The sequence below is a fragment of the Alligator sinensis genome, unplaced genomic scaffold, assembly GCF_000455745.1.
Source record: "Alligator sinensis unplaced genomic scaffold, ASM45574v1 scaffold562_1, whole genome shotgun sequence".
Taxonomy (NCBI): domain Eukaryota; kingdom Metazoa; phylum Chordata; order Crocodylia; family Alligatoridae; genus Alligator; species Alligator sinensis.
The window spans coordinates 1,474,049-1,491,242 of record NW_005842227.1 but is presented as its reverse complement, the minus strand read 5'-3'; the positions used below and the strand labels follow the sequence as shown (position 1 = coordinate 1,491,242).

The following is a 17,194-nucleotide window of genomic DNA, read 5'->3' as shown; positions in this document are numbered from 1 at the left end:
AGGGAAAGAATAGCTACATGGAACCCAAGCTGTGTATAAGTGCTAAAACATTAGTGCCACTAAGGCCATGGATGACTGGTGCCACCTGAGTCAGAGGTCACATGTGCCCCACCCATGGCTGATTATACCAACTAGGGGGGCTCCCTCTGTGGCCAATTTTGCCAGCCAGGAAGCGCAAGCGGTGCTTCTGGAAGTGCCAGCAGCGCGCTCCCAAAAGTGCCAGTGGCACTTCACCTGGAAGGCCCACTCCTTAGCCGGCACTTGCGTTGCCTGTCAGGGGGTACACCAGCACCCCCCATGCACCCCTATGCATCGCAAAATAGGATTTAGCTCTTAGAAAGGTGAAAACATTCTGATAAGCTGAAAAAACAGACCTTGGTGTCAGAAAGCTGAAAGTGTTGCTTTCTTAATTTTACAAATAAAATCTATTCTTATCAATTAATATAGTCAATTATGCTTAGGAAGAAATGAGAAAGGTAAAAAAAGAAAGAATCATAAATTTTTTTAGCTGTGTATATTTTTGTTAATATTTACAGGTCACTTGAAGATAAAATAACATGAACAAGAAAATAATTCAATTTAGAAAATTTCTGCAGAATATTGTATATTTTTGTTCAGTGAACTTTACTTCAGATCTACACTAGAAATTTTTGCTGCTACAGTAATGCTGCTTATTGGTGTGTTTTTACTGACTTACTGTGGTATATACCCTGATTTAGACACAGTAGTACTGGTAAAAGTGCTGTTGCAAACATAATTTATCCTGCTCAAGAAACTGGCTTAAGCTATAACACCAAAAACTTTTTTGCTAGTATAATCTATATTTACAACCATAACTATACCAACAAACCTTTTCTAAATATGGACTTGGCCTAAGGCAATTATTAGCTAGCTTGTATCCCAAACATGAACAATATACATACTTTTCCTGTATACAATACATACTTTAAAAAATAGCTTCTGGAGATTGCAGTGTGCATTATATGAGGGAAAAAAAAACCACGTTCTGTTTTACCAGGCAAAAATGAAAGTAAAGTCTGCATGTTACTTACATGGGCTAAGTACAGACAATCAATAAGCCTGGGGCTGAATTGATTTAGTCTTTGCAGGTTAGTTTAAACTACAGAGATTAAACTCAGAAACAACTGGACAGAAATTCACTTCTGATTCTGGAAATGCAGCCATATGCCTGCAGTGGCTCAGGTCAGAAGCTGGGGGGCACTAGAGCATGGCTTTCTGCCACATAGCCAGCATGGGCTGTGTGTTCACTTCCTTTTCCTGCTGCGCCTAAAGTCTCTGGGATTTGCAGTCCAGAATCACAGCAGCAGGACTCTGCAGGGTTGCCCATCACTTCCTTTTCCTGCTTCCAGGTGCTTTGGGGATTTTTAGTCCACAGTTGCAGCCAGCACTAAATTTTTGGCAGGGGAGGGCAGCTCTGTACTCAGGGGAAGGGAAGTTTAACTTCTCTCCCTGGCTCCAGATCCCAGCTGGGGTTTGTCTGGGGTGGGGGCAGTCCCCGGTTTCCCCCCTCCCCCCAACACTTCTCTGCTGAAGCAGACAACACAGCGCAGTCCAGCCCAGGGCTAGAAAGCATGCTGGTATACTGGGGGACTGTGTTTTAATTTGAACCAGGAAGGGGTCTGGGACAGAAGTTACATAAACTGGTTTGACCCAAATCAGTTAAGTCGGATACTACATTCAACCAGGGTTATCTTCAACCAGTTTCAGCCATTTTGAAACTAGTTTACGTGCACTGAACTTCTGTTCTGTTATAGGTTTAAACCAGTTTCTGATCACTTAAACCAGTTTATGTGTAACTTCTGTCCCTCACCTTCAAGTAGAACAATGCACAGGCTCACATCCTTAGTTCCTGCTACTCGGGACCTCATTGCATGGAAATTTTGGGTGGCTCTTGGAGCTCTTCACATCTGGATTGTTCACAGATTAACACCTGAAACTAGTTTTAAGCACTCCTCAAAGTTATGCCACTCCAGGGCAGGATTATCTCTGATCTGTGTTACCCAGCTGGTGTTATGCTAAGCTGTATCCATGCTAGGCTACACCTTAGTGTAAACATCCCATCTGCACCCCTTCCCTTGTTGGCCCAGATCAGGGGCACTCCCCACCCCCAGCACCCAAATCCCTGCTCACTGCTCCCCCACACTTACTTGTGGCTGCCTGTGCTGTATGTCCTGGGGGAGCAGGCAGGGAAGGGTTAATCTGCATGACCATCTGCTGCCACTGCCACTGCATTTTGGGCCAGTTCAGCCTGTACAAGAGCCCAGTAGCACTGATAGCATGGGCTGGGCTGGCAAGTTAACCCTTCCCTGCCTGCTCTCCTGGAACAGATAGTATGGGCAGCCACAAGTAAGTTGTGGGGGGAGCCCCAACAGGCAGTGGAGGAGCCCCAGGGAAGCCCAAAATGCAAGGGGGAGAGGGGATTTTTACTTTCAATCCTGCTGGCTCCTGCTGTCCTCAACATACTCCAAACCTCAGCTAACACTAATACCGATCAACATTTATGTGGCTCACAGCATAACATGTAACGAGGCCCTCAGTTATAACAAGGACTTTTTTTTTCATTTTGCCTTTCAAAAATAAGGTTCATATTTTATTCCAGAACATGCTGTATGCAAAAAATGTGGTATTAGTGTGATTTCATTTTCAAGTAACTATGAGTTTTATACCGAGCTCTTAAGTCCTATAATGTGTTATGGCAAGGAATTCCAAAGGTTAATTATCATTATAATAAGAAATGCACTAGCTTTAATATATTTAAAATACTTCTTTCTAATATAATTTTCTTATAATTGTCAGATACTTTCCTATGTAACATACAGCAACCTGAACTAAACTTATTACCCAACGTAATATTTATGCATGTTGTTTTTATAATGTTTTATATTATATAATATTTTCAGCAATGTTTTCCGTTTAAATTAACTAACAATTTTTGCATTGCTGAGTACTTTTGCACATAGAACAAAAGTCTTGACTGAATTTTCTTTCATTTTCTGTTTTGTGTTTACTTCGTGTTCACAAAATCCTCAGTCACATAGTCATGTCTTAGCTCTGGAAAGGCTGAAATCTACAAGTTAGGATCAAACAGAAATGTTTGCTTTTTCAAGTATATGCTAGTTTAACAGTTTTCAGGAAAAGAAAACGTTAATACATGTGACAAGCAGAGTTAGGTGTTATGCATGTTTACTGAGAACATAATATAAAACATAAAAAGGTTTGAGGTGTGAGGAAAATCTTGACAAAACAGCCATTAACTTCAACAGGGCCACAATTGCACATGATCTGTTTAAGTATCTACCTAAATGTTTCCAAACATTGTGAATTTGGGGGCATATTTCTGGTCTCATTTTTAAACTTGTTCTATTTCACAAACTTATCTGCCCCAAGTTTCTCACTGCTGTCTTGTTGTCCCAAGGAACAAGGTTTGGCCTGAGCTAATTCCTGATCCCTACAAATCTCAGCTCCACTGCCCTTATACTGGACTCCACAACTGCAGTAGGGGAAGCTCTGCCAGCTCCTGATAGTTTCCTTTTGGGTCGTGAAGGAATTTTAGGTCCTCCTTTCCATCCGTAGATTGCGTTAGCATGCAATATCACTCAACCTGAGATCACCCTTTACCAGAGGCAATCAGTAAGATGACATAACAACAAAAGGATTTATTATCTACAGGAAAGGAATTACAAAAGAAAAACAAACCATATAGGTTGAAGGCAGAATAAAAAGACAAGTCATGGTTCTTACCCTCTCATCTAGCTACTATCTAGCCCCTCTGAGAGTCCTGCCAGTGTTTCCAGATATCCACCTTCCTGATAATCCTGCTAACTGGGGTTTTAGACTCTCTCAAAAACTGGGAAAATCCAAAAACCTGGACCATTTTGTGGATAGCCACTAAAATACATCCAAACCAGCTCCCAACCCAATCAGCATTGTCCTAACTGTTGTTGAGTCTCAGAATCCTTTAGAAATTTCTTTCCTCCCTGGGGAACCTAGAATTCCTTTAGCTAAAAGTCCTTTATTTTGGGATGCCTTCAAAAATCATGAAAAAGTTTGAAAAAGTGCAAGAAATGAATTTAAAAATTGGCCATAGAAAGGCATTATTTGATCATTGCATGTGTGCATGCCACTTGTAAACCCTTAAGATAGATTAAGTGGGTGCATCCCCATGAGCAAGAATGTGTATTTCCCAGGGACACATAGCAGCATCACATATTTGTGCCACTGCTAGTTGTCCCTGGGCATGCTCTTGCATGCGCTTTCTGGCATGCAGCAAATTGCCCCAGGTGGGGTAGAGGAGGATGGGGCTAGCTCCTAAGCTGGCCCCAGCAGCCATATCTGGGGTCCTGGGGCTGCAGCAGTGGTGATCTCAATGCACAAAGCCTGCCAACAGCTGGAGCATGGCTTTGGCCAGCCAGGCTCCAGTTTTGGGTGCCTCACATTGCAGCCATGTACACTGCCTCGCCTTTTTTTTGGTGTGTTTTTTTTTTGACACTGGGAATTAGCAGCATGGCAAATGCATGCATGTGCAGTGCATGTGGTTTGTGGTGCCGCAGATGGGTTTGAGGGACTGAAAACTGCATGTGTGTGCTTGTGGGGATGAGCGCAGTGAGGTTTCTGCTCTGAAGCCTGATTAACTGGGCTAGATAAACCTAAACCAGGGCCACCTGAACCCTGGATTCTCCCACTGATTGGTCTTAGGTCTGCTTTTAAGAAACTCCACCAGCACCTGAACCTTGCTGCACAACCTACTGGTCTCTAGTTCTGAGTAGCTCCTATCCTGGTATCTTTTGGTTTCTGCCCCAGCATCCCTGATCATATATCCAGCCCCTTGGACTTCAGACTTTGGTTTGACTTCAGCTTGCTTCCTGACCCCTCATTCTGGTTAGTCCCCTGGCTTGATATTTGGTTCCTGGCTCTTGGCTTCTGATCCCCACCCCAGAAATCCCCAGCTCTATCCACTCAACTGGACATCCTGGAGGACTGTAACAATACCCATAAACACTTCTAATTATAATAAAGTTCATGACACCATGCATTGACTACTCTCACCTATTAGTGGGACCTGACAAATTTGAATAGACTCACTTTGAAAGAGACTAAAGGGTATTTGGATATAAGGGTTTTAAAGGAACTTTAAAAAAATGTCTGAGTCTTTGGCTTGCTGACTGAACATTTTTAAATGAAGTCAGTAAATAACTTGACAACGTCAGATTAATTCAGTGTTAGGACAGCCAGAGTTTTTGTATACTCAACTTTTTATTATAACTTAATTGTAAGAAATTACCAATTCTATAAAGAACAGATGCCAAATGTTTATGAAGCACTGGCAATTTGAAGAGGAAACACTGAGGATGGCCACCACTGCTTGGTTCAGTTAGTACCTAGGCTGTAGTGGGTTTCCATAACATTGACAGATACTACTAGAAAATTAGTATCTCAGATATTTTAACCACACTATATTATACTTGTCTTGCCTGTAAAGAAAGACACATATTTATAATTTTAATCCAAGGGCAGCCAATGGCCAAATGGACAAATGTTCTGTGCAATGACAAATATTTCCTTTTCTCCCATGATCTATATCTAGGGAGATGATTATATTGGTTTGCTGGTTTCTAACTGCTTTTAACATGTAATCTAGATTGCTTGGGACTGTTTAAAATCTGAAATTTTTGTCTTTATGTAATGGGCTGTATTACCAGGAGTGTCATTTGCTAATCAAGGGAAATGTTTCATCTGTTCTATTTGGCATTGGTAAGGTCTCATACCTGGAGTACTGAGTCCAGTTTTGGGTCCCACACTTCAAGAAGGACATGAAAAGATTAGAATAGGTCCAGCACAGAGTAACACAAATGATTAGAGGCCTGGGGAGTATGATTTATGAGGAAAGGCTGGAAGGATTAGGATTATTTATTTTGGAGAAGAGAAGACGCAGGGGAAATGTGATAACACTCTTCAAATACCTGAAGGGTAATTATGGAGGGTGCCTGGGCCATATTAACCCTTTTGTGGGCCCTAGGCAAACAAATTCATGGGCCCCTACTTAATACTATATATTCATATTACTTTTTTCACTCAATAATTATAATATGTAAAATAAGCATAACTAGGTCCCTTCTTCACTTAAGGCCCTAGGCATGTGCCTAGTTTGCCTACGCATTAATTTGACCCTGGAGGGTGCAAATGATATTCATGGAACTCAGTTTAGGTTTAAGTGGTTCATTTTAAGCTGCTTAAATCTACCCTGGAGCAGCACATGCAGGTGTTCTCTGCTGCCAGAAGTGGCATGAGCAGCCTGACGTAAATAACTTCGTGGGGAGAGCAGAGCTGGTGGATCTGGTAGGAGTTGATGGGTTCAGTAGGCTGGCTCATCTTAGTGGTGGTGGGGTGGGGCATGTTGCCTGGTCTGGGAAGGTAGTCAGGAGGCTAAAAATAGCTCAGTCAGGGTTGGAAGGGTAAGAATAGCACAGCCCTAGGTTTGAGACAAGTAGCTGCCTTTCCAAGCCTGGGGCTGAGCTGTGGACATACACAGTTGTTCACTGGACTAAGTCAACCCATTTTAGATAGGGTACCTCAAGTTGATCTAAAGCTAGTTCACCGCTGAGGTGAACTTGGATTGAGCATTCCATTTTTAGGGCACTTTAAGATCTCAATGCCTGCACACCCAACCATATAAATTGACCTAAACTTGGTTAGGTCAATCTAGATGTAATGCTTGTACTTATCTGGGGAGGACTGAGATGGACTTTCCTTTGTGGCTGTAGGGGACAGGACTAGGATCAATGGTCTCAAGCTACAGCAGAAGAAGTTTAAGTTGGAAATTAAGAGGAACTTTCTGACTATGAAGGTACTCAAGACTACCTAGAGAAGCTGTGGAATCTCCATCCCTGGAAATTTTCAAGGGCAAGTTGAACAGACACTTGGCTAGGGTGGTTTAGTCAGGTTGATCCTGCCTTGAGAAAGGGGTTAGATTAGATAAGGCTGTGTGGTTCCTTCTAGCCATAATTTCCTATAAACCTATGATTCTATACCACCTGATCCTAACCTTCATGATTTTTTTTTGAATGAGATGATCACTCCATCAATCCCAATATTCTCAGGATTACCTATATGCTTTACATGGAGTGGTTGCCCTTGAAAATTTTGCCTTTTAAAAAGTTTGTCAGAGAAAACATTACCTCATAATTTGCAGAACTCTACAGGGCATGTGTACGTAATAGGGTTTTTGAGTTATCTGAAATAGTTATTAATTTATTCAAAGCAACTGGCTGTTTTGAAGTACAGCCACTGTATCTTTGTCCTATTTACTGTTATTGCATTGCTAACCTATTTTGGATTCTTATCTGCTGTTAAAATATTTACCCATTTAACCAGAAAAATTATCTTTAATAAGTCAGTCATGTTTAATCAACATGCAAAGAGTTGTTAATGTTTCATGTTGTTCATGTTAATTCATATTTGAACTAATTTAATAGGAATAAGTAAAACTGAGAGCATTCAATTATCTACAGGAACAATTTTATCAGTATCTAAAAATCCTTTTTTTTTTAAAAAAGAACATACACTGTGCATTGTAATATTTCATTATATGATAACAAGTGCTGAGAATTAAATGTACTGAAAGCTGAGTATTTTGCAATGATGTGTTTACGTAGGATAAGTAAAATATATTAAACCAAAAATATAACAGAGATGGGATGAAACAACTTCTTTCTGGCTATTACTATTACATGACAATAGATAACATAATAATAATATCACCATAAGCATGCTACTTACTTAATAGTTAAATATCTATGCTCTGAACCAAAAGGGCTCATGATCTGGGACCACTGTACAGACATAGTGACTCAATAATGTCACTGAGCTTCACACAGGATTCTTATTTGTACATGTCAGTCTCACTTCAGGGCCTAATTACAGTGTAATTAAACAATTTTACCTTTCTCTTTGATGACAGCTGGAGGCTTTACTTCTTTTCCTTTTGTGGCCTCTGGAAAAAAAAGTATAATTATTATGCATACACAGGCAAGGAAGAGGGAACTGAGAACCAGGATACAGTAAAAAGAATAAGCAGTAATTTTGGGTGATGTTTTTTGTTATAAAAGCGGAGTTGTTGTATGTGTGCTTTTTTATCCTTTAATTCTATAGAACACTATTCCTTTAAGAGAAGCAGTAGATATAGGAAGATTACACAATTCATGAACAAAGTATGTAATGAAGGAGACTTCAATGAGAAACTAAGCGTATGCAGTATGCTGTATTCTGGCTGCATAGGTATGCAACTCTGTATTTGATACCTGAGTGTAAGTCCTGAAATTCTTGTGTCAAGTTGGAGGAAGAGGGACAAGGCCTTCTTGGGTTATTACCCCTGATTATCTGAGTAGTTAGGGCACTTGTCCAGGAAGTGGACAACCCAGCCTCTAAGCTCTCGTCACCAATACAAGATTTAAATATTTGTCTCTCTGATTTCCCAAAACAGTGTTCTAATGACCATGCCTGAGATCCCCTTTTCCAGCAGTCTTTTTGAAGTTGAGCCACTGCAACTTGCATTTGGTATTCCTTGGACAAAATGGATGGAGAGGAATGGAGAAGCATCTGTCCTATTGGTAGCAGGGCCTGCTTCCTTCCTGAGCAGAAGACATCTTGTTTTCCTTTTCCTTCTAGCCCCACATACCTCCCTCTCTTAGATGCCTGAGGAGCCAGCTTTAGAAGGAGCACTGAATAGGGGACTAGATAGTACCTAACCTCCTGTGTAGTGGTTTGAGCACTCTGCTGGGAAAGCTGGGAAATGCAGGTTCAACCCCACTCTGTGTAAGTAGGGCCTAGGATCTTGGTCTCCTGATTTCTGGGTGAGTGCCCTATTCCCTCAGCTACTGGGGCTAAAATGTGTGAGGGTCATTCTTCTCCTCCTTCCCCATCATAGGGTTCTTCCAAATAGAATTTCACGGACAGTGCAGGTACAGAGCTGTGTACCTGCCTGACAAAGCAGGCAGCAGTTGTGAGAATGCTTGTCCTCCACTCTGCACACAGAATAGCCTCACAAGCTGTGCATAAATGCCAGCAATGTCACCTACATGACTAGATTCTGCCCTTAGTAATTTAGACTTTCTAATGCATAGTTTTACCTTTTTCTTTGACAACAGCTGGAGGCTTCACTTCTTTCTCTTTTGTAAGCTCTGAAAAAGTCATCAGAGAGAAAAAATGAAGCAGAGGTAATTCTGTTACACACTTATACACTATCTAGAAATATGCAATAGAATAATTCAAAGCATAAAACAAAGCACAGACTGGCATGAGAATCTGTTAGGAGTCCAAAACAGCTCAGTTCATTAAACAATTCAATTTGGGATCTGAAGGATGAACTACACTCATTCCTATAAGGCTACTGTCATCTTGGATAGATGCAAACCATTCTTTATGTAGTCTGAGCATCCTCACTGCCTTTAACCGGCTTGAAGAGGTGTGACTAAAGACCAAATGTAACCGTATAATTGGAACTGAGGCTCAGATCCAAAGAAGGACTCAAGTGCCTAAAAAATATTTAGGAATCAAAGAAAACTATAATCAAAGAAAACCCTGCTCAGCATCTACTTAAATTGGACATGTCTAAACTCACCCCATAATATGCTCTTGGACCCAACAATTCTCTTGGTACCTTTAATTTTGCCTTCTATGTATGAAAAGAATAGCCCCAGTGTGGGACACTAGTGCTTAGCTGCAGCCTATGCTTTATTTGCATCCAGAAATCATGCTGAGTGGCACCGATAGCCCATGAAAGTCTCAGTTCAGTAGGTGTTCCCAAAGCATGCCCAATGACATTAATTTCAGCACAAAACACAGCAGGCTGTCTACTTGCATTCAAATCATGTCTCCTTTTACCTGTCTTTTGTACGATAATCTAGCGATGAGCATACTTATTCAAGAAATTAAAGATGTAGTTTCTAAGCTGTCCGTACCCTGACAGCATTAAGACACATAGTGGAAAGTGCCCAGACCACCAGGACTAGGGTGGGTAGGAGAAGGAAAACTGTCTACCGCTCTTTCTTCTGCTGAACCATTTCCATTTTGCAGCAAAGTCTTCAAGATTTATGAGAGCAGAAAGAGAGCAAACAAGAAGGAGCCTGACTGTATCAGATTGGTTAGGGATCATTAGTGGGAAAGCAGTGTCTTTGGATTCTAGTCACTCATACCAGCTACTCTTCTGGCCTCACAAATATTAGTCTTCCATACAAAGAGGCCCAGCTTCAACAAGAAGAGTAGAAAGTCCCTGTTCTGTCTAGCTCTAATGGCTAATGCACTTCCTTGGGGAGAGATGGGTTATAAGACCTCTAAGCTAAGGCAAGTTTTATAAGCCAGGTCTCTTACTTCCTGGTCAAGTATTCTAACCACCCAGTTATTATATAAAAAGCAAATATAGGTACCTTCACCTCCTCTTTTTTTTTTTTTAAAGAATGAGCCCTACTCAGTTTCTTCAAAGTAGACTTCTTTGTGCCTGTCCTCAGAAATGGACTCTGTGTTTGGAACTTATTTGAAAAAAGTTGTCTGCCTTGATTCACATTCCTAAGCTCCAGAGGGGTAGGGTAGACCAAGCTCCAGAGAGGTAGATATGACCAAGTGCTTAGCATTTCCTAGTTACTAGTTCTCAGTAGCTTCCCTGTAAGGATGTAGGTTTTCTGAATCACCTTTCTAAGATGCCATGGTGCTTAACTATAGGTTTTGGATTTGGCTTCAGGGGCTGGCCACCTAAAATGTAGGTGTGGAGAAAGATCTATGCATTTGGCCATTAGTTAGCAGTTCTGTTAGTGGTTCATGAGAAGGAGGTGGCTCTGGCTTAGAGCAAACAAGTAGCAAATCTTTATTTTGATTTCGTATTCAGATATCATTATGTGCATGCAAAGGGATCACAGCTACTGACTAAGATGCCTGTTTTAGTCACTTGTGAGAGAAGATGTGAAGTGCAAGCTATTGTACAGAGGCAATAACAGTGAGGACAAATGGCTATTTCATGACTATGTACTTATAAGAATTACCCTTTTCCTTTGCAGCTGTTGGAGGCTTCACTTCTTTTTTAACAGACTCTGGATGGAAACATTTAGCATTTAGCAGAAGTCAGGATAGAGAACTAAGATGCCACATCAGAAGAAAAAAACTCAGATAATTTGATATAGAGAAAGAAAAGAATTCAGATGTGATAATTAAATGACTATAACAGCATGGAAGTAAGAAGCAGAAAAATATAAGGAAACCATTCATTAGTCCTTTTATACTTAGTTTGATATGAAAAATAGCAAACCTACAGTAGGCCAGTATTTTTTTTTTTTTTTTTGTATTCAGAGGAGATTGTTAGATTGTATCTCAGAGAGGAAATAACTATGATTTAAGAAAAGATGAAAGCAATTTTATAGACTGGTTGGCATCAGCACTGGATTTTTTTAGTTACTAAATCCAAATGCAAAATTAGCACACATTGATGTAGGTACAATGTTGGCTATGTTAGATCTGAAAGCCAGAAGCTGCCACAAATGGGTAAGCAACGTTTTTCTTCTTCTGGGAGTCTCAAAATTAGATGTCATTCTTCATGCAGGAAATTCTTTAATATAAAAAAGTCAATATGGGTATTAACTGAGAACAGAATTTTACTTCCTGTATATGTATCGTTCTTATAATCAAAAAGATAAAATGGATATGTACTGAGAACACAATTTGTTCGGTTTAAGAACAACATTTAGTTTAACATTCAGTATGTATCATGCAACTTCATTATAATGAATCCAGCTAAACAATCCTTTTTTTTAGGAACCCCAGCACAATAACAATTTTTGGTATTACTATGAGGTAACAGTTTAACTAATTGTATTATAGTGAATACATTCTTTTAATGAATTTTCTCACAATTCTATGGGGGTTCATTATAATGAGGTGATACTGTACTTACATGCTTTGCTGTTCTAAGCCCTCAGTCACATTAACTCAACTTTCCTTCACTGGATACCATGAGGAGAATTTGGTTTCAATGTCAGAGATCTTTATGTCAGATATCTAATCTTAGCTCTGTATGTTTGCTGTTATTTTAATGCCACATATGAAACTTTTAATAGAGCTACTTAGTATTGTCTTTTAAACTGTATTTTTTATTTTAAAAAATCATACACAATCAATATTTTAACATGGAAAATTGCAAAAAACAGTATTGATTTTTTTTTTCCACAAGTAAAATTTAAATGAAATACTTTGTTATGGGTTGAGGTGATCAGCATAGAAACATTTTGCTTGTAGCCTTGACATAGTTTCAATGAAGACTCCTTTCCAATAATGCACAGATATTGAGTTATGCAACTTATGAACCCTTGCAATTACCTTTCTCCTTTGACACTTCTGGAGTCTTCAGAGGTTTTTCTTTTACGGGCTCTGCAGAGAAATACAGTGGAATTCAATGTTAAGGACTTAAAAAAACTAACAAGTCCAACAAAGGATGGCATGAAAAGCTAAACTCATGATCAAGTGATGTAACACTAGTCCTTTCCTAACATCTTCTACTATAGCTGTCATCACCTTATGGTTTGCACCCCTGATTATGTTATTTGATTACTTAGCATGGGCTGCTGTATCTGCACAGAGCTCTATGCAAGTGCATGGGACTCTGTATAGATGCCGGTTTCTGTGTAAGTGGATGTAACTGAATCATTGGAAATTCTTGTGACCCGATACAAAATCCATTGAAGGCAACAGGCATCCTCCTGTTGCCTTCAAAGAACTATGGAACAAGTCCTTGGATTTACTTGCTCAGAAAGCATGCGTGGTTAAGTAAAGTACAGTAAGTATAGACATTTTGTTGGTTATATACCTTAAAATATGGCACACATTTTACTAAAATTTTACTATATCAGTACCAATACTATTGGTACTGATATATTGACCCCATAAGTATGAAGAGCAATGAGTATTTGGAAGGGTTAGATGGGCGTTGCTTTGCTTTTTCAAATCGAGGAAATATTTTCATATTTTTTGAATGTCACTTATTTGGAATGAGAGAACATTACAGCTTGTAGGGATGCTAATTAGTGTCAATTATAATCCTGATATGGCATTTAAATGCCTAACCGAACGTCATGTCCTTGCAGGAATTACAGTAAGCTTTGAGTAAACTAATGTTAACTAAATCCCCTTTAATAACAGATTATACTAATAGAAAATTTTCTCTAAACTAGATTTAAAACCTAGTTTACTCTCCAGTGCCCAAGTCCTGTTTGTCTTCCTTCCCAAATATGAGAACTTGCTGTCAAAGATCTGCTTTAATTCACCCCTAAATTCTACTCAATCTTAGACATGGAGTTTGCTAAAACAAATTCATTTCCAACATGGATGGCTCCTTAGATTATATGCACCCATCTCATCTGGGAGACCTAGCACCCGCTGTCACCAGAACCAGAGATTAGATGGAGGGTCCTAAATAAACCTCCCCACTTTATCTCACTGTGATGGATAAGTATCTAGTGACACATGGCCTCATTGTTCATCCCTTCCCACTGCAGAAGCCCTCTGTGAGCATTCCAAAGTGCATAACCCTTTAAGAAAGTTCAGGACACTCTAGTAAGTAGGAATTCAGCAGCAACTAGCAGTGGTACCTGGGGCAAGGCAAGATGCACTGCCTCACTCTTCATGAGTCAGAACTTTTGTGGAACATTACTTTAGCTGCCCCAAGAGCAGCTCAAGAGTCCAAATGATGACAGCTTGCACTGTGCTCTAACATCTATCAATGACTGAAGTGTTCCCTGCTGGCCCCAGCAGCAGGAAAATATCAACACGACATAAAGCCACACTTCCTTTCCCTATACCCATACTGGTCTTTCATCAAACATAGATTTATTTCAGATGAAAATCTGTGTTCCTGTGATTTCAGGATATAGTACAAATAAATTGGGAAAAGAAAAGAAGAGGACATATAAAATGGAAAAAGACACTGCTTGTATCAATGAACCTTTACATTTACATATAGGTGACTTTCATACCATAATGTTTGATTTGTAATGAAAAATACTTTCTGTAGATGAGACAAATTGTGCCATTGAAAGCTACAAAAAATATTTTTCACTGCCAATGAGCTATATATAGTACATAGCAAATGTGATAAAATACCAACCAAGAGAAACAGCACATATTTTTTCTTTAATGACAAGATCCAGCTATGTGTAAATTACAAAAAAGGGTGCAAACTACTGACTTTTTTTCCATGTGTCCATATAGAAAAATAAATACAGTTCTTCCGTGTACAAAAGTGACATAAGAAAAAAATCATGAAGATATCCTAAGACACAACAGAACCAAACAAGAAAGAAAGCTGGGTATTCATTTGGGAAACAAATCATGTAGTACACAGTGTGAATTTAAATTATCTGTACAACACATAGGCTGTCAGTTTAATACCCTTGTGTAATGCAAACCTAGTAGCTTTTTTAGAAATATCAATATCTTGTATGTTCTACAGTTCACTCTCAGTATCGGTGTTAGTGACTCTGAATGAAGAAGCTTTTAATCTGACTAGTCAGGATTGCCATAAAAGATATGTATAGAGACCTATACCTCAACAGCTTATTGGCCTCAGACTAATCTATGTTGGTGTCCATCAAAATTAATCCCCAAAGGAAATTGTTTAATGAGTTGCTTCATTTCAAGACTAAAAACCTAGTGTTATTTCTAAAAATAAATCTTAATTTATTATTGTTTTCACCCGGGAAAATATTTCTTATATGCAATAAAATATATTCCTCTCATGTTCTTGTAAACTGGAGAATTGTTATGGCTCCATAAATCTTGGGCTCCAGGGTTTCCAGCAGAGAAGAAAGGGAAAATCATTCAGGAAAGGATGTAGTCTGGTGATTAGGGAATATTTCTGAAAGGAAGGAGATGTGGGTTTGAATCCCTGAGGCTGGAGAATCTCTCACTTCACAGTCAAGTGTTCTAACCCTTAAGCTAGTGGTCAAAAGGCAGGCACCTCCACCATTTCTAAGATGCACGGCTTGTATGATGATGGTGTCACTCAGTTGTCAGGCATGCTCTGTACCTGCCTATAGTGATGGAGAGTTAGATGAACTTTAATCACTTCCCAGTACCAACCTCAATCACAATGGATCTTACACGCCTATGTAATTACTCTGTCTCTTATGAGCATGTGCTTACATTTTCTTAGGTACCTATGAGAATGATTTGGAACTGGCCCATGGTGACTAAAAAAAATATTTTCAGAAGTAGATTACATAAAGGGCAAACTACTAGGGCATTAAAGGAATATCTCATTAACCTTTCTAAATTATGACTAGTTTCAGGAATGAAGGCTCTACTGGACAGGGAAAAAAACAAATGAACAAGACATTTTAAGAATACTGGCAGCATCTACATGTTGCCCCATGGTGACGTAGTGACACACTACATCACTGTATGGTGCACTGCAGCAATGTAGCTATCATGTGGGTCTACATGTAATTGGCAGCTATGTCACCGTAGCAGTGTGCTCTTCCATTTTAGTGCATTGCTATGGCGACATAGCAGCAAAATCTAACCATGTACTGTGCACGCAGCGCAGTATGGCAGTTACTGCACCATGATTAGTACTTCCAAAAAAGAAGTACTAAAGCACAGCACCATAGCAACATCACCATATGGTGATGTGTAGATGTGCCCATTGATGGCTGTGAAACTCAAGCTAAACTGGGCCCACTCACAAAAGTTACACTACAAAATACTGACGACAACTGCATAGTACAAGAGAATGTGAATTTGCGGCTGGACTTCCTGAAAAGAAATAATTGGGCATCACTTCCAGCTTATCTTACTACATTTATGATGACTTTAAGCAGGCTCCTATTTGTCTGGTATGTGACTGTGTGATGTGTTTATCCTTGATTAATTAGAATAGTAAATATTTCTTTGCAATTAACTTGTGTTTATGTGTAGAAAGAGATGTTCTCCATATAGGCTTTGATAGGTGTCTCCTCCTGATTTACTCTCGTTTTGCCTCAGTGGTTCTCTTGAACTTCCAAGGACGACTCCTCAAAAACCTTGTGTTTTTCCTGGTTGTTAATCAATTTACTGATATGTTCCAACTTAGTTGAAATTGATAACCTCTTGTTACTGAGGAAAGTAATTTAATCAAAACTGGGACTTTCTGATAACCAATAACGAACAGTTTGATTAACAGAATTTTCCTGTTAATTACTGCTTGGGATTCTCTTAATTTACACAGCTACAGAAATGCTTTGAGATGGTGAGCTTAAAGGTATAAAAGAGGACCAAAATAGTTAACAGGGCACACTTCAAGAATGAGAAATCATTCTGACAAAAACTGCTGCTGAGCCTAGCTGATTGTCTGGTGAATGGATCCATGCCTTGAGAATCTGAAAAAAACTGAGACTGCTTTTTTGCCTGTATTGGTGAGAAGCTTTCACTTTTTCTGCTAAAAATACTGGATTTTTCTATGCTTTAAGCACATCTATCAGTGAGTACTTGTAGTCAATAAAGTCCTTCTGTCATTCATTGAATGAGTTGCCATGTCAATCCTTTATACACTAGTCCTGAACCCCATTCATGACCTAACAGTACAGCAACTGTAGGTATGGAGGTATGTTGTGAGAGGGTGATGGGCTGATTTTGTTGCTAAATGTACAGCTGTGAAGCAGATGAACACTTTGGAATGTTTTAGGACTAGCAGATAGTTTGGAATAGTAGTAACTGGGACTTCTAAAGATTGTGTTGCCATTTAGAAAACTGTCAGATGCAAAAATACAGGATTAGAGCATAAGATCTGACCTGTGTTCTGGAAGATCACTGTGAGTAAATTAGGAAAAGCTATTAAGCACCACAGCGCTTAATAGATACAAAATAGGTACAAATACCAAAACTATCTGGATGATACTTTGTCCTGTTTATCCATTAGGTAAATCCTATTTGAGTTTCTTCCAAATGCTTGGCATTTATGGGATAGGTATATATGATTCCAGGTGTCTAATGAGAAGAGAAAAGAATCTACCAAAAAAACTAAGTTCAGATCCCTGTTGTGCTATATATTAGGCATTTTTATTCTAATCTATCATAAATAGATCTATTTGGGGTAATCCCATCCTTAGAAGAGTCTCTGTAGAATATGTTCTTGACTGTTCCCTTGTAGATATTTGAAAAT

General features: G+C 39.3%; 1 protein-coding gene across 34 annotated transcripts in view; it reads right to left on the bottom strand.

Annotated features, from left to right (window-relative positions):
* TRDN (triadin) overlaps positions 1-17,194 on the bottom strand; it is a 366,530-nt gene that overhangs the window by 91,049 nt on the left and 258,287 nt on the right. For 33 of the 34 annotated variants that reach the window (XR_003094912.1, XR_003094911.1, XR_003094913.1 and 30 more), the window contains 4 exons: positions 12,379-12,429; positions 11,052-11,099; positions 9,147-9,197; positions 7,961-8,011 (listed from right to left, as the gene is read on the bottom strand). Coding sequence is in view for 30 of the 34 variants with exons in the window: in XM_025208370.1 (XP_025064155.1) it covers positions 7,961-8,011; positions 9,147-9,197; positions 11,052-11,099; positions 12,379-12,429 (201 nt within the window). In the remaining 4 variants the exon portion in view is untranslated. The remainder of the gene's footprint in view (positions 1-7,960; positions 8,012-9,146; positions 9,198-11,051; positions 11,100-12,378; positions 12,430-17,194) is intronic. The other variant, XM_025208351.1, reaches the window with a different exon arrangement.